This window comes from Scyliorhinus torazame, chromosome 1 (genome assembly GCF_047496885.1).
Source record: "Scyliorhinus torazame isolate Kashiwa2021f chromosome 1, sScyTor2.1, whole genome shotgun sequence".
Taxonomy (NCBI): Eukaryota; Metazoa; Chordata; class Chondrichthyes; order Carcharhiniformes; family Scyliorhinidae; genus Scyliorhinus; species Scyliorhinus torazame.
The window spans coordinates 387,723,011-387,741,204 of NC_092707.1; the positions used below are offsets into that span (position 1 = coordinate 387,723,011).

General features: G+C 43.8%; 1 protein-coding gene across 3 annotated transcripts in view; it reads right to left on the reverse strand.

Moving 5' to 3' along the window:
- Nucleotides 1-328: 328 nt before the first annotated feature.
- Nucleotides 329-18,194, reverse strand: part of tfb2m (transcription factor B2, mitochondrial) — a 39,658-nt gene continuing 21,792 nt past the window's right edge. For 2 of the 3 annotated variants that reach the window (XM_072512892.1, XM_072512897.1), the window contains exons 4-9: nt 17,688-17,841; nt 14,164-14,312; nt 13,976-14,065; nt 11,950-12,012; nt 5,301-5,449; nt 329-2,682 (exon numbers count right to left, since the gene is read on the reverse strand). In XM_072512892.1, coding sequence (XP_072368993.1) covers nt 2,490-2,682; nt 5,301-5,449; nt 11,950-12,012; nt 13,976-14,065; nt 14,164-14,312; nt 17,688-17,841 — 798 coding nt within the window. In that variant the 3' untranslated portion in view covers nt 329-2,489. The remainder of the gene's footprint in view (nt 2,683-5,300; nt 5,450-11,949; nt 12,013-13,975; nt 14,066-14,163; nt 14,313-17,687; nt 17,842-18,194) is intronic. The other variant, XM_072512901.1, reaches the window with a different exon arrangement.

The window sequence follows — 18,194 nt, forward strand, 5'->3', positions numbered from 1 at the left end:
AGCAGGTATACTCCCGAAACAGTCTTTTGCGTAACTTGTAACATTCAATATGGAGAAAGAGCCTCCGCTACTGGGATAATGTGACTGAGAGAAATTACACGTACAAATACAGCAATGTGAGATGTGATACAAATCACATACAAAGAAAGTTTATTGCTTTGCATTTAAAAGTTCATGGAAGCATGATATCAGAGAGTACCAGATCTTGGAATTAAATGAAAATGAGATTAGTTTACTCAGCTGAAAGCATTGGTGATGACAACCAAAGAGAGAATCAATTTAAAATAATTTGTGAACTCGTGATGCTTAAACACAAGACCAAAATAAGCAGTGTTTTGGAGATTTATTGGATATTAATCATACAGAACAAATGTGCCAAAATTGCCAGCTAACAATGGTGCTTGATGGTTGACTCTTAACTGACCTAGGAAATGACTTGGCAAGTCAGTCCGTTGAGCTGTCAAGAATCGAGCTCGCCATCTCGAGGACACAACAAATGTGGGCTTTGTCAGAAGCACCAGCATCATGTGAATTTAAAAAACGATACGTTATCAAGTTAAAAAAGAAAATGTCATTTGTAAATCACTTCAATTTAATATTTAAAAGTACCCAATACCCCCCCCCCAATTAAGGGGCAATTTAGCGTGGCCAATCCATCTACCCTGCATATCATTTTGGGTTGTGGGGGTGAGACCCGTGCAGACATGGGGGGAATGTGCAAACTCCACATGGGCAGTGACCCGGGTCCTTAGCGCCGTGGCCATTTGTGAATCTTAACCATTAAGTGACGTGCACCACTAGCCAATTGTTTCACCTGATTTGTTTAACTTATAATGGATTAGAACAGAGTTTTTGAAAGTGTGGATCACAACCTGTGGGTGTCGGAAGAGTCTGGAGTGATCGATCACACTGTTCCTGTGGTGGTCCTGATCATGTGAGAAATGCCCAACAGCCGCTATTGGCTTTTAAATTGAGAATGGCGGCCACTGCTGCCTTTTAAATGAAAAACAAATTGTGCTGTGTGCAGTCATGAGGCCAGAAGCAGCAGCAGTGAGCAGGTCAAGCGCCCTGTACATGTTTTTTGCACCAAATCACATACGAGACCCGCTTCCATTTTCTAGCTGCTGGTAAGCAAGGCAAGAGGATTATGAAGATTGATTTTTTTCTTACAAGAAAGAGATGGTCAAGGACACAAATAGGCAGTGTACCTACTGGACAGGATCTCACTGAATCTGCTGGAGCGAGCAGGGCAGGACAAAGCAGTGTTAGCTCTGGACAGAGCTCCAAGGCCCCTAATTAACAGTCTACAAACAACCAACCTAACTGGGGAACAATGCAATATAAAGATAATTTCTTGAGGTATGGTTTTGTCAATTGTGCCTATACAAATAAGGATGTAAAACCCATGTGGGTTACATGTAGGGAAGTACTGGCAAATGAGAGAAGTTTCAGATCTTGAAAGAGAAGTGGTGGTTGAGACCCCAGCATCAGTTATTAACTTACAGCTGACTCCAAATTAAAAGACAATACAGCTGTACCGGACCTGTGATACCACATTAAAAACATGCCAGAAGCAGGCTATCTGAATTCTGGAGTAGCATCTCCCAGGGGTATCCCATGCGGAGTACAACAAGTTATTTGTTGCTATTGCCTTTCACGACGACCTACATGTGAGAGGTTGGATTTTCCGTCGCGGTACAAAAGGAACTGGCTGATGTCTGTACCCAATATTAACATTGCCCTCTCCTCCTTTGAACCCTATTCAAGTGAGATCATGAAGACCAAGCAGGCTCCCATTTCGCACTAAAGGTAAGCGAATGCGACGTGGGTCGCGAAGGCCGGCTGATTTAGCAAAAGTGGGTCCCGGGGAAAAAAAGTTTGAAAAACACTGGATTAGAAAGTCATTCACTTTTCATTTGTCAGTTCTCACTCATTATGATCTTGTTGCTCATGAGCCATTTGACCATCCAAAACCATAAAGTGATCAACAGAGTACTCCCCCTAACCAAACTCTAACAGACTTAAGTTTTAAAAAATCTTGACAGCTGAACAAAATTATTCAATGGGAATTATATTTCATTAGTATATTGTTTCAATAAAAATTCATTTGAATAAAACACCATTTTTGGAGAAGTTTAAACAGTATCAATAACTGCAATTTCTGTACAGTATGTACTCTTTACACTGGTATCTCCTTTCATGTGTGTCAATTGACCTCTGTGCAGGAACTGGAATGGCCGACAAAGATCAACATTCCTTGTAATTATAAAGGAGGCCATATTGGTGAGTAGGGTCTGCAACATGAAGATTGAAGCCAAGATTTCACTGACAGAGTGCACAGAATATCATTTCAGAAATGGACCATACGTTTTAGCAATATGCGAAAAAGCACTTGAAGGTCTCCACTGATTTGGTTGCAGTTGAAGCTGCATAGCATTCACACAGCACAGAGATTGAGGAGCATGACTGTTTTAACCAAAGTTATGCATTCAGATATGCGACACTGTAGAATTCATGTTCTCCAAAACTTCATCATAGAGCCAGCTTTGACGGAAATCCTGGGAGTGCTCCATTGCTTCAAAAAGTTCCTTGTACTCCTCTGGATGCACATCACCTGTTAATACATTCTCTGGTAAATTGAGCTGCATCAATAACTTCTCTCCACTTCCAGGACACCAGGATCTAGGTAATGATTTTTTAAAAAAACATTGAGGGTTACTTTCTTTATTTTAAAAAAATCTTTAAAAGGTCAATTAACATTCATCATGTTTGATTAAGTTGGATAGGTTATGTTTTATTATACGGTGCAACATAAATCCAAAGAGAGGCCTATTAGACACTTTGGTGAAGCTCAATTTGATTTGAAACTGAACAATGTTGAAATTAGATTGAATTATTTACTAAATGTCACGGAGTAATATCAGTGATTATATGGAGGATAAAGAAGTTTTGATTTTGGAATTTGTAATCAAATACAATTTTGGTGCTGCACTCAAGTGTGCGCGTGTGGAAAAATTGGCGGATATGTCTGAATTCAGTAATCAGGCTGGGCTCGTTTAGCTGTGACAGGCAGATCCATGTGTGGTCACTTAAATGCTCAAATTCCCCTAAGATCAAGGGAGGCGACATTAAACAGCTACCCATCGCAGACGATGAATTTACCCAGAAGCAGAGGATCTCAAAGAAATGCAGAACACCTCCACAGATGAGATATAAATTCAACTTGCTTTTAAATTGGGTATTTCAGGTGGAACAATTGAGATTTAATGTTCTGATGCCACAGAAGGCTAACACCACCCCTCCCAGAAGAAGAGACAAGGAAACTAATTCATAAAGCAAATTGTGAAAGTGCTGGAACATTAACAGCAAGTTAAAAAAAAATTGAATCTATTCAATAGACCAATTAACTATTACTGTTAACATGTCAACTATCTATGAAGTCTAACCTTACTTTCAACAATTTCCATCACTTTCTGACTCAAGTTAAAAAGAGAAAGCAGTCACTAATTAATTACTTCACATAACTGCCTTTGCAATCCTTTAGTCAATTACTTTACCTTCTACTTACTGTACACTCAATTAAGTGCTGCACCTAGCATTACAAAGTTAAAGAAGCTGGTTAATTACTGACTTCTTTCATTTCCCCAAACAAGTGGACAGCAATGCAGCACAGTGGTTAGCACCTGCTTCACAGTGACAGGGACCCAGGTTCGATTCCCGGCTTGGGTCACTGTCTGTGCGGAGTATGCACTTTCTCCCAGTGTTTGGATTGGATTGGATTTTGTTTATTGTCACGTGTACCGAGGTACAGTGAAAAGTATTTTTCTGCAAGCAGCTCAAACAGATCATTAAGTACATGGGAAGAAAAGGAAATAAAAGAAAATACATAATAGGGCAACACAAGGTATACAATGCAACTACATAAGCACTGGCATCGGATGAAGCATACAGGGTGTAGTGTTAATGAGGTCAGTCCAGAAGAGGGTCGTTTAGGAGTCTGATAACAGCGGGAAGAAGAGTTTTTGAGTCTGTTCGTGCGTGTTCTCAGACTTCTGTATCTCCTGCCCGATGGAAGAAGTTGAAAGGGTGAGTAAGCCGGGTGGGAGGGGTCTTTGATTATGCTGCCCACTTTCCCCAGGCAGCGGGAGGTATAGATGGAGTCAATGGATGGGAGGCAGGTTTGTGTGATGGACTGGGCTGTGTTCATGACTCTGAAGTTTCTTGCGGTCTTGGGCCAAGCAGTTGCCATACCAGGCTGTGATGCAGCCAGATAGGATGCTTTCTATGGTGCATCTGTAAAAGTTGGTAAGGGTTAATGTGGACATGCCGAATTTCCTTAGTTTCCTGAGGAAGTATAGGCGCTGTTGTGCTTTCTTGGTGGTAGCGTTGACGTGGGTGGACCAGGACAGGTTTTTGGAGGTGTACCCCATGGAATTTGAAACTGCTAACCATCTCCACCTCGGCCTCGTTGATGCTGACAGGGGTGTGTGTGTACAGTACTTTGCTTTCTGAAGTCAATGACCAGCTCTTTCGCTTTGCTGGCATTGAGGGATAGATTGTTGTAGCTGCACCACTCCACTAGGTTCCCAATCTCCCTCCGGAATTCTGACTCGTTGTTATTCGAGATCCGGCCCACTATGGTCGTATCGTCAGCAAACTTGTAGATGGAGTTGGAACCAAATTTTGCCACGCAGTCGTGTGTGTACAGGGAGTATTGTAGGGGGCTAAGTACGCAGCCTTGCGGGCCCGCGGTATTGAGGACTATTGTGGAGGAGGTGTGGTTGTTTATTCTTACGGATTGTTTGCGTGGGTTTTCTCCAAGTGCTCCGCTTTCCTCCCACAAGTTCGAAAAGACGTGTTTGTTACGTGATTTGGACATTCTCAATTCTTCCTCAGTGTACCCGAACAGGCGCCGGAGTGTGGCGACTAGGGGATTTTTTTTGTGACACGAATAAAGATTAGAATAAAAAATTAACTCAAGCTTGTTGTGAATCCTGCCGGTAGGTCTGTGATGCAATTGTTAATGGGATCCCAACTGATTAATGCAAGACAATTTGGATAGCCAAATATGGGAATCATTAACTCCATAAACTGAGTACTGAATTCCAAATATACGAAAACATTTGCAATGCCTCAGAATATAAACTTATTTAGGAAATGTGGACAACGATCATACACTATATTTATCTTAAAATCCATCAGAATTTCACAACTACAAAATACTCCAGTACAAGATGATCAGTTATCATAATACGATTCTGAATGCAAGTCTGGGGATGGGTAAACTGCTGTATACTTACTCCAGTCGATCAATTAGTTTAGCTTTACGTTTTGTAAGGCACTGCTTTAGCATCAGAACCAGTGTGGATGAATTGGCAGCTGTCAAGGTCTGAGTGAATAAGTCTCTGCGTGGAGTCAGTCTCACAAAACACAAATGATCGTTTGTTAGCTACAGAAATTTCAAAAGAGACAAGATGATTAATCTCATACTCAAGTCTAATTTTTTTCACTCAACAAGTCAATACTGTTTCATAGAATTTACAGTGCAGAAGGAGGCCATTCGGCCCATCGAGTCTGCACCGGCTCTTGGAAAGAGCACCCCACCCAAGGTCAACACCTCCAACCTATCCCCATTACCCAGTAACCCCACCCAACACTAAGGGCAATTTTGGACACGAAGGGCAATTTATCATGGCCAATCCACCTAACCTGCACATCTTTGGACTGTGGTAGGAAACCGGAGCACCCGGTGGAAACCCACGCACACACGGGAAGGATGTGCAGACTCCGCACAGACAGTGACCCAAGCCGGAATCGAACCTGGGACCCTGGAGCTGTGAAGCAATTGTGCTATCCACAATGCTACCGTGCTGCCCGTTAAACAATGAATAATTACAAAATGTGCAGAATTATAAAATTAGCCAAAATACCACAGGAACTGGTTCCAATTGGTTTTCCCATTTGAAACATACAAAGATGAAAACAATTTAAAATAACGTGAACAATAAAAATATACAGTGAGCACCAGTTAGTTACATTTTTACAAGATAGTGGTAAACATGTGCATTAGGAAGTAGGCGGAGAGTAATTCCCTTGGAAGGTGGGCAACACCTGCGTAATCCAAATACCACAGACAGCAAACCAGACCACAATTCAACACCTTAAACCTCCAAAAACAGATTACCCAGTCAAGCACAAAACACACAGACAGACATTCACTTCTGGGTGCACACATGACAGTGAAAACCAATGTTTATTATATGGCAAAGGGGTGCAAAAATGTGATTCAAAATTACATTGATATGTACACCCTATTATATATAACATCGGAGGTCTGATAACATCAGACCTCAAAGGTACTGAAATAGTAAGATTACCGGATGAATATGTAGCTGAAGAGATGGAGTGAGGTGGAGAGTTTCAGATTCCTGGGGTATTGGGACCAGTTCCGCAGGAGGTGGGTCCTGTACAAACTGGACGGGTTACACCTGGGGAGGGGGTTCTTGCTAGAGCGGTTGGGGAGGGGTTTAAACTAATAATGCAGGGGGATGGGAACATATGTACGGATTCAGAGCAGGGGGAATCAAGAACAAGAGAAAAGGACAGAAAGGAGAATAAGAAGTGAAAGGCAGAAAAATTAAGGGCCAGTTTTAGATAATAGCACTGTAAAAGAAATAGTAAGGGACAGGATAAATTAAAAGGGCTCGCCTTAAGGTTTTGTACCCGAACAGAAGGAGCATTCAAAATGAAATGGATGAATTAGTTGCGCAGATGGATGAAAAGGGATATGATATAGATGGGATTACGGAGACATGGCTCTAAGGTGACCTGGGATGGGAACTAAACATTGAGGGATATTCAGTTTTTAGGAACCATAGACAGAAAGGAAAAGGTGGTGGAGTTGCACTGTTGATTAAAGAAGCTATTGATACACTATGGAGGAAAGATATTAGTACAGGTGATGTGGAATATGTCTGGGTGGAGTTAAGGGCGACACGATGGTACAGTGGTTAGCAGTGTTGCTTCTGTTAAGTAATGGGTTAAGAGCCATTGCAATTAGTTGTCTCATTTATGTTAAGTATCCAATGATTGACACTGATATGTAAAGGGGCTTCAGGTGGCCCTTGTGTCAGGTGGTGTGTTGTTAACAGTTTTGTACAGAGGCAGTGGAAGTGGAAGTGAAATAAATGGTGTTTGGTGAAAAGGAACAGGACTTTTGACTCTTCATACAACGGTAACTAAAACGTAGAACAGCTTCACAGCACCAGGGACCCGGTTCGATTCCCGGCTTGGGTCACTGTCTGTGCGGAGTCTGCACGTTCTCCCCGTGTCTGCGTGGGTTTCCTCTGAGTGCTCAGATTTCCTCCCACAAGTCCCAAAAGATATGCTTGTTTGGTGAATTAGACATTCTGAATTCTCCCTCAGTCAACCTGAACAGGCGCCAGAGTTTGGGGATTTTCGCAATAACTTCATTGCAGTGTTAATGTAAGCCTACTTGTAACACTAATAAAGATTATAATAAAGAAACATTAAGGGGCAAAAAACATTCGCAGGGGTGGTGTACAGACCAAACTGCAGTGGTAATGTTAGGAACAGAATTAGACTGGAAATCAGGGATGCATGTGGATAAAGGAACAAGTGTGATTATGGAGGGACTTTAATATGCATATTGATTGGGTGACACAAATTAGTCACAGTACAACAGAGGAGGAGTGTATACAGGATGGCTTTCTGGACCAGTATGTTGAGGAACCAACATGGGAACAGGCCTTCTTGCACTGGGTGTTGTGCAATGAGAAAGGATTAATTGGCAATCTAGTTGTGAGAGAACCCCTGGGGATGAGTGACCGTAATATGGTAGAATTCTTTATCAAGGTGAATAGCGAGGTAGTTGATTCGGAGACCAGGTTCCTGAACTTCAATAAAGGTAACTATGGTAGTATAGGGAAATTAGAGATAGCATTGGATTCAAAGAAGAGGCATACAAATTAGCAATACATTTTATTTAAAAAAAATAGACCTCAGGATTGGGAACAGTTTAAAATTCAACAAAGGCAGACCAAGGGATTGATTAAGAAAAGGAAAATATAATTCGCAAGTAAACTAGCGGGGAACATAAAAACGGACTGTAAAATTTTCCATTGGTATGTAAAGAGAAAAAGATTAATAAAAACTAATGTACGCCCCTTACAGTCAGAAACGGGGGAACTCATAACAGGGACTAAAGAAACGGCCGAGGAATTAAGTTCCTACTTTGCTTCTGTCTTCACAAAGGACTTGGTGGAAGTTCTGAGAAGCACAAGTTTTAGTGAGGATCTGAAGGAAATTAGTATTGGTAAAGAAATGGCTTTGGGGAAATTATTGGGATTGAAGGCAGGCAAATCTCCAGGGCCTGATAATCTGCATCCCAGAGTACTTAAGGAAGTGGCCCTAGAAAAAGTAGATCCATTGATGGTCATTTTCCAAAATTCTTTGGACTCTGGAATGGTTCCGACAGATTGGAGGGTAGCAAATGTAACCCCGCGATTCAAAAAGGGAGGTAGAGAGAAAACAGGGAACTATAGACCAGTGAGCCTGACGTCATTTGTAGGGAAGTTGCGGAGTCCATTATTAAGGATTTCTTAGCACAGCATTTGGGAAGCAGTGCTATAATCAGACAAAACTCAACATGGATTTACGAAAGGAAAATTATGCTTTACAAATCTACTAGAATTCTTTGAAGATGTAACTAATAGAGTTGACCAGGGAGAACCGATGGATGTGGTTTATTTTGACTTTCAGAAGGGATTTAAAAATTTTATTTTTATTTTTTAAGAAAATATTTTATTGAAGCATTTGTAATTTTCACAAATTAACATGTTGACATTTCTAAAACAACCGCGCGGGTCGACGCACAAAATACACCCTAAAATAATAATAATAATCGCTTATTGTCACAAGTAGGCTTCAATTAAGTTGTGAAAAGCCCCCTAGTCGCCACATTCCGGCGCCTCTTCGGGGAAGCTGGTACGGGAATTGAACCTGCGCTGCTGGCCTTGTTCTGCGTTACAAGCCAGCTGTTTGGCCCACTGTGCAAAACCAGCCCCTGACTGCTAAACTAGCCCCTGCTGGTATAACATAACAAAATAACAACAAACAATAAACCACGTCCCCCACCCTATCCCCAATTACCCGTATACTAAGTTCCCTGTCCTTATTTAACATTACCCTGCCTCCTGTTTTCCTCCCCCCTTTTCCCTTTCCCCCCCTTACTGCTGACATTCAGTTTTTGTTAAAGAAATCAATGAACGGCTGCCAACTCCGGGCGAATCCCTGAATTGATCGTCTCAGAGCGAACTTGATTTTCTCCAGACTGAGAAACCCTACCATATCGCTGACCCACACTCTGACTTCGGGGGCTCCGTGTCCCTCCATCTCAGCAAGATGCGTCTCCGGGCCACCAGGGAGGAGAAGACCAAGATATCGGCCTCCCTCCCCCCACTTTGCCCCCGGATTCTCCGACACCCCAAATATTGCCAATTCTGGACTTGAGTTACCCTACCTTCCAGGACTTCTGACATAACATCTGCAAATCCCTGCCAGAATTCCCTCAGTTTCGGACATGCCCAAAACATATCAACATGGTTGGCCAGGCTATCCTCACACCGTCCACATCTGTCCTCCACCTCCTCAAAGAACCTACTCATCCGGGCTACCGTTATGTGGGCCCTGTGGACTACCTTGAACTGAATCAAGCTGAGGACGAGGATGCATTTACCCTTTTCAAGGCTTTTTCCCCAGTTCAGTTTCCAGGTCCCCTCCTAGCTGCTCTTCCCACTGCCTCTTCACCTCTGATAGGGCCCCCTTCCCACTCTAACAATTCCCTGTATATCTCCAAAACCTTCCCACCTCCAACCCCTGTTTTTGACAGCACTTTTATCCTGTAATCCCCTCAGGGGGAGGTGAGGAAAGCTTGGGACCTGCCTCCGTACAAAGCCCAGCACTTGAAGGGACCGAAACCCGTTCCCACTCCGCAAATTAAACTCCTCCTCTCATGTCTCCAAGGTCAGGAAGCCTTCCTGGATGAATAGATCCCCAAACCTCTCAATCCCTGCCCGCTGCCAAACCTTAAAGCCCCCATCCAGACCCCCCGGGACAAACCAGTGATTGTCACAGATCAGTGATCACACTGACGCCACCTCCAGTCTCATATGCTGCCTCTATTGCTCCCACACCCTTAGGGCTGCCACCCCCACAGGACTTGTAGAGTACCGAGCCAGCAAGAATGGCAGGGGCGCCGTCTGTAAAGCCTCCAGACTCGTACCTTTGCAGGATGCTGCCTCCATCTGCTCCCAGACCGACCCCTCCCCCACTACCTGACCATCGATATGTTGGCAGCCCAGTAATAGTTAATAAAGCTCAGGAGAGCCAAGCCCCCTTCCCCGCGGGTCCGTTCCAGGAGTGTCCTCTTTACTCTTGGGGTTTTACCCAAACATATGAACCTCGATATCGCCACATTCATACTTCTGAAAAAAGCCTTTGGGACAAAAATCGGGAGACATTGAAAAAAAGAAAAGCAGCCCCAGAAGGACCGTCACCTTCACTGTCTGATCCCTCCCCGCCAGCGTCAGTGGGAGCATGTCCCATCAACAAAAATTCCTTCTCATTTGATCCACTGCTTTGCTCAAATTTAGCTTGTGAAGCTTTCAGAAAGCTTTTGACAAGGTCTCACAGGGCAGATTAATATGTAAAGTTGGGGCAGCACGATGGCGTAGTGGGTTAGCCCTGTTGCCCCACGGCCCAGAGGTCCCAGGTTCAATCCCGGCTCTGGGACACTATCTGTGTGGAGTTTGCACATTCTCCCAGTGTTTGCTTGGGTTTCGACCCCACAAACCAAAAGATGTGCAGGCTAGGTGGATTGACCACGCTAAATTGCCCCTTAATTGGGGAAAAAAAATGAATTGGGCACTCTAAATTTAAAAAGAAAATATGTAAAGTTAAAGCGCATGGGATTATGGGTAGTGTCGAGATGGATAAAAGGCTGGTTAGCAGACGGGAAGCAAAAAGTTGAAATAAATGGATCTTTTTCTGATTGGCAGGCAATGACTAGTGGAGTACATTACCGCAGGGATCTGTGCTAGAGCTCCAACTGTTCACATTATATATTAATGATTTGGACGAGGGAACTCAATGTATGAACTTCAAATTTGCAGATGATACATAGTTGGGTGGAGCTGTGAGGAGGATGCAGAGATGCTTCAGCGGGATTTGGACAGGCTGAGTGAGTGGTCACATGCATGGCAGATGCAGTATACCTCGGGTGTCCTCGTGTATCAGTTGCTGAAAGCAAGCAGCTATAGCCAGCAGTAAAGCAGGCAAACGTTATGCTGGCCTTCATAGCTAGAGGATTTGAATATAGGAATAGATGTTTTACTGCAATTGTATGGGGCATTGGTGAGGTCACACCCAGAGTATTGTGTGCAGTTTTGGTGTCCCTTTCTGAGGAAGGATGTTCTTGCTATGGAGGTAGTACAGCAAAGGTTTACTAAGTGGATTCAGGACTGTCATAAGAGGAGCGACTAAATCGGTTAGGATTATATTCATTGGTGTTTAGAAGAATGAGGTAGGAGAGATTTCTTCACCCAGAGAGTGGTGAATCTGTGCAATTCATACCACAGAAGGTAGTTGAGGCGAAAACAGTGTGTAACTTCAAGGAGGAATTAGATATAGGTTTTGGGGTTAAAGGGATATTTGGGGGGAGAGGGGGGGAAATCAGGGTGTTGAACTTGATGATCATAATGAATGGCGGAGCTGGCTCAAAGGGCTAAATGGCCTCCTCCTGCTTCTATTTTCTATATTTAACATCGCTTCTCTTACAACACCACCAATTTGTTTCTTTAACTAAAAAGAACAGATACCGTCCCAAGTATTTATTGCTACGTACAATCAGCAGGCAAATGAAAAACTTACCGAACTGCGTGGTATTGCACAGCCACCATTTTTAGAATTTGTAGCAAAAGATGACCAAGGTTCCTAAAATAAATAATTCACTCAAAATCATATTTGATATTTCAAAGCAATAGATTTTATAGTAATACTACAATAAACACTAAATATTCAACCTAATGGCCCATGAACGGATGTACCATGAACGGAGGGCAGCACGGTAGCACAGTGGCTTCACAGCGCCAGGGCCCCGGGTTCGATTCCCAGGTCACTCTCTGTGAGGAGTCTGCACATTCTCCCTGTGTCTGAGTGAGTTTCCTCCGGGTGCTCCGGTTTCCTCCCACAAGGCAGCATTGTGGATATCACAATTGCTTCACAGCTCCAAGGTCCCAGGTTCGATTCCGGCTTGGGTCACTGTCTGTGCGGAGTCGGCACGTTCTCCCCGTGTGCGCGTGGGTTTCCTCCGGGTGCTCCGGTTTCCTCCCACAGTCCAAAGATGTACAGGTTAGGTGGATTGGCCATGCTAAATTGTCCTTAGTGTCCAAAATTGCCCTTAGTGTTGGGTGGGGTTATTGGGCTATGGGGATAGGGTGGAGGTGTGGACCTTGGGTAGGGTGCTCTTTCCAAGAGCCGGTGCAGACTCGATGGGCCGAATGGCCTCCTTCTGCACTGTAAATTCTATGACATCTAAGTCCCGAAAGACGTGCTGTTAGGTGAATTGGACATTCTGAATTTGCCCTCGGTGTACCCAAACAGGTGCCGGAATGTGGCGACGAGGGGATTTCCACAGTAACTTCATTGCATTGCAAGTAAGCCTACTTGTGACAATAATAAAGATTATGAACTACCCCACAATCAATAATAAAATATAATAATCTTCATAGAATCCTTACAGTGCAGGAGGCTGCCATTTGGCCCATCGAGTCTGCACCTACCCTTTGAAAGAGCACCCGACATAGGCCCAATCTCCCACCCTATCCCGTAACCCCACATACTAGGGGGCAATTTATCATGGCCAATCCACCTAACCTGCACATCTTGGGATAGTGGGAGGAAACCAGAGCACCTGGAGGAAACCCACGCATACACAGGGAGAATGTGCAAACTCCAGTCACCCGAAGTCAGAATCGAACCAGGTTCCCTGGTGCTGTGAGACAGCAGTGCTAACCACTGAGCCGCCCTACATCACATGGGCTGCAACGGTTCACGGTGACAGCTCATCACCACTGTTTCCAGGGAAATTAGGGATGTGCAGTAAACGCTGGCCTAGCCAGTGACACGTATATCCCGCAATGTAATTTTAAAAAACTGCTGCAGCCATGTTATTAAGCCAAGTACTGGAAGAGGGCACATGGCCTTGCAAGCCACTCAATTCAAGGGCAATTAGGGATGCAAAAATGCTGGTCCAGCTATCGACGCACACATTCCCAGGAATTAATTTGTTTTTTAAAATCTCATAATTTAGAGAAGCCCAGTGCAAAACCAGCTGAATTAGCTTAGCATCACAATTTAGCAGTGCTCCAAAGAAGCAAGGATCAGAGAGGGATTCTAAGCTGTGTGAGTGAGGGTTATTGACCACTCAGGGAAAGAGGAAACTGACAAGCGGATAAAACGGCCAAACAGCCGAGATAAAAACAGGCAGCTTTGGAAAACAAAATATGCACAGCTAGTTCTATTTCAGCTTGTGAAAAGCCGAGAAGTGGCACATGCATTTGCAGAACCAGTGAGCTCCTTCATTCACATACTTGTGATTAAAATTAAGATCCACATGAAGCAGGATAGAAGGCTGCACAAAGGATCAATTTAATCTTAGTGTTTTCATGATAACTGACATTTCAAACTCTGGAAGTGGATCTTCAGGTAGTCAAATCTCAAAGTCACTGCGTAGTTGCAGTTTGTATTTGTATCACAGTGATGTGATGTGTGCCATGTATGGCCACCGGAAATAGTATCAATGTTACAGACGCTAAAAAAGGTGAATGAAATATATGCAAATAAAAGCACAGTCCACAATTTACAATCATAGCATTAAATGGAAACAAATTCTCACCTTGTGCAATAGCTGTATTTCACAAGCTATCTGGCACAGGGCAGTCAATGCCTGATAGTTCTTCAGGTTCCCAGCCTCTGCTGTCAGCTTCTACATGTAAAATAAAACACTCTATTTCAACAACTAAATTCAAAGCACAAGTCACGCGCATGTGTCTCAGGCACTTAAAAAAAAATTGGCAAACATACCGTGTATTCTTTCTCACTCATGAACATGTTAATTTCTACTCTCCCGTGTTGAAACACGGAAATCCGTTCGTACATGGCATAAATAAGCTTCCAAAGCATGCTCCGTTCATTTCTTTGTGGGAAGATTCCAACTACTCTTATTGGAATATCTAGGAAAGAGAATTGTAATTTCAGAGTGCGATACTTAATTTGTCTAAATTACAAATCAAAATCCACTCATGCCATGGCTATAAAACTTCCTGTTACCATCTCCACCCCCATTTGCTACTGAAGGTGTTGACTCCATGTAGGGGTATGGTTCCACATGTGAAATGCTTCCATATACTGCACCCTTCATGAAGGTCAGCCTTCATCTGTGAGGCCACACAGGATGTTGACCAAAGTCAATACCAAAGGGTTTATACTAGTATGGCAGGGGGGTGGGTACCGGAGCAATAGGTTAGAAGGTGAAAACATTGAGGGAGAACTAGGGAATAGGGCCAGTATGGCTGAGGAAGAGCAGACAGGGAGATGTTGCTGAAAACAGCGGAACTGGTGGCCTGAAGTGCATATGTTTTAATGCAAGTATAATAACGGGCAAGGCAGATGAACTCAAGAGCTTGGATTAGTACTTGGAACTATGATGTTGTTGCCATCACAGAGACCTGGTTGAGGGAAGGACAGGATCAGCAGCGAAACGTTCCAGGATTTAGATGTTTCAGGCGGGATAGAGGGGGATGTAAAGGGGGTGGTGGAGTTGCGCTACTGGTTAGGGAGAATATCACAGCTGTACTGCGGGAGGACACCTCAGAGGGCAGCGAGGCTATATGGGTAGAGATCAGGAATAAGAAGGGTGCAGTCACAATGTTGGGGGTTTACTACAGGCCTCCCAACAGCCAGCGGGAGATAGAGGAGCAGATAGACAGACAGATTTTTGGAAAGGATTAAAAACAACAGGGTTGATGGGAGACTTCAACTTCCCCAATATTGACTGGGACTCATAGTGCTAGAGGCTTGGACGGGGCAGTTTGTAAGGAGCATCCAGGGGGGCTTCTTAAAACAATATGTAGATAGTCCAACTAGGGAAGGGGCTGTACTGGACCTGGTATTGGGGAATGAGCCCGGCCAGGTGGTAGGAGTTTCAGTAGGGGAGCATTTCGGGAACAGTGACCACAATTCAGTAAGTTTTAAAGTGCTGGTGGATAAGGATAAGAGTGGTCCTAGGATGAATGTGCTAAATTGGGGGCAGGTTAATTATAACAATATTAGGCGGGAACTGAAGAACCTAGATTGGGGGCGGATGTTTCAGGGTAAATCAACAACTGACATGTGGGAGGCTTTCAAAGGTCAGTTGAAAGGAATTCAGGGCCGGCATGTTCCTGTGCGGAAGAAGGATAAATACTGCAAATTTCAGGAACCTTGGATAACGAGAGATATTGTAAGCCTCGTCAAAAAGAAAAAGGAGGCATTTGTCAGGGCTAGAAGGCTGGGAACAGACGAAGCCTGTGTGGAATATAAAGAAAGTAGGAAGGAACTTAAGCAAGGAGTCAGGAGGGCTAAAAGGGGTCACGAAAAGTCATTGGCAAATAGGGTTAAGGAAAATCCCAAGGCTTTTTACATGTACATAAAAAGCAAGAGGGTAGCCAGGGAAAGGGTTGGCCCACTGAAGGATAGGCAAGGGAATCTATGTGTGGAGCCAGAGGAAATGGGCGAGGTACTCAATGAATACAAAATTATGAGGGGCATAGGCAGAGTGGATAGTCAGAGGCTTTTCCCCAAGGTAGATGGGTCAATTACCAGGGGGCATAGGTTTAAGGTCAGAGGGGCAAGGTTTAGAAGAGATGTACGAGGCAAGTTTTTTTTTTGTTTTTTTTTTTTTACACAGAGGAACTCGCTGCCGGAGGAGGTGGTGGAAGCAGGGACGATAGTGACATTTAAGGGGCATCTTGACAAATACATGAATAGGATGGGAATAGAGGGATACGGACCCAGGAAGTGTAGAAGATTTTAGTTTAGACGGGTAGCATGGTCAGCACAGGCTTGGAGGGCCAAAGGGCCTGTTCCTGTGCTGTACTTTTCTTTGTTCTTTGTCAATCCTGAACTTTCTTCATCCATCATTCACTGAGAAGCTGGACAGCTTCAATAACAGGAACCTTGGTTGACATTTCTTTCATCAACTTGAGGGTGCTGATGCAGATTGCAGAAGTCCCAACTGATGCCTTTTCACCAATATTTTGGAGTGCACGTTAAAAATAATGCAGCAGACAGGTAAAGGAGCAGTGTGAAAGATGGACACAAGCAGGTTACGCCAACAGGAATGCTGTGGGAGAAAAAGAAAAAAACTAACCCCCCCCAAATATTGAAGAATCTACCAAGGAAAACACACAAGGTGTTTGTCTAGTTAAAATGTGACCCATATACAATGTGCATAAATCCAATGCAATTATTGAAGCACTATTCAAAATATTATGAGATCTAAATCCTCCAATTGATAATCTTTGTGCAAAAGGTGGATTCAGGGTGCAACACACAACGTCAAATTGATAAACAAATAAAACACTTGCAATTATCCAACACCTTTCGCGTCTCAAGGACGCCCCAAAGTGCTTTGCAGACAGAGGTTCTTATTAAATGTAGGCATTATCATCATGTAGGAAATAAGGCAGTGAATCTGCACACAACAAACTTCCTCAAACACCAAAGTGATAGTAACATCAATTGAGGAATAAATATTGGACAGTACACTGGGATAGCTTCCCCGCTCGACGGCTGCCTTGGGTTTCCCCCCTCCTCCGCCTGAGGGAGCAGACAGGGTCTCGGTTTAACATTTGAGCCAAAAGTCAGGACTTACTGCCGCAGTACAGCAATGGAACGTCAGTCTCGATTTGTGTTCCCAACTGGGTTTTGAACTCTGTTTCGGACTCTGGTGAGACTTCGGCCAACTGAATCATTCCAACACAAACCACCTCCACCTGTCCATTCCAAGGGACTAAATAGTATATTTCAATGTTTGCGGGCAGCATGGTGGCGCAATGGTTAGCACTGCTGCCTCACGGCGCTGAGGTCCCAGGTTTGATCCCGGCTCTGGGTCACTGTCCGTGTGGAGTTTGCACATTCTCCCCGTGTTGCCGTGGGTTTTGCCACCACAACCCAAAGATGTGCAGGGTAGGTGGATTGATTACGCTAAATTGCCCCTTAATTGGAAAAAAATGAATTGGGTACTCTAAATTTATTTAAAATATTTCAATGTTTGCAAAAAGTACAAACAAAGTTGCTCTTAGCACCATCTAGTGGATTTTTAACCACATTGCGACTCAGCCTTTGAATGAAAAGAAAATGAAAATCGCTTATTGTCACGAGTAGGCTTCAAATGAAGTTACTGTGTAAAGCCCCTAGTCGGCACATTCCGGCGCCTGTTTGGGGAGGCCAGTACGGGAAAGTTTGGGGAGCAGTTCTTCACAACATCAGCATCGTTGGAACATTAAAAATGAGGATTGTTCAACTCAATTGCTGAATTAGAGAGAGAGAAAGAAAGAAATAATCACCTTCACTCCAAGCGACCGGTGGTATTCCCAGATCATCGAAGAGCTTTTCAGAAAACATGGCAGGCGGTTTCACTGGGCCACGACCAATTGGATCCAGTTTGAAGAAATCACAGTGCACCACCTCCAATTGTCCGTTCAAACGCCTTTCTAGGGACTAAATGTTTATTTCAATATTTCAGAAAACTCTCCTGGAGACACTTCTCATCAGCTGCCAATTCCTTTGCATGACTTTAAAGAACCAATGGCAAAGTCCAGGTAATGGAGCAGCTCAGGTGGGGGGGGGGGGGGGGGGGGGGGGGACAGGCTAACTTCAGAGTATAATGGTTTGTATCTGTACTCAGGTGCTATGTCGATGGGATAGTTTGGCATATTAAGTGGAGTATGTCTCAAAAACATGGGGCTGGGTGGGAACAAGAGGCTTGTAATGTCTATCAGGACACAAGACAGAATTACTTGTGTCAAAAACACAATGCCAAGTACAACACTCGATTCTTTCAGAAGCTGAAT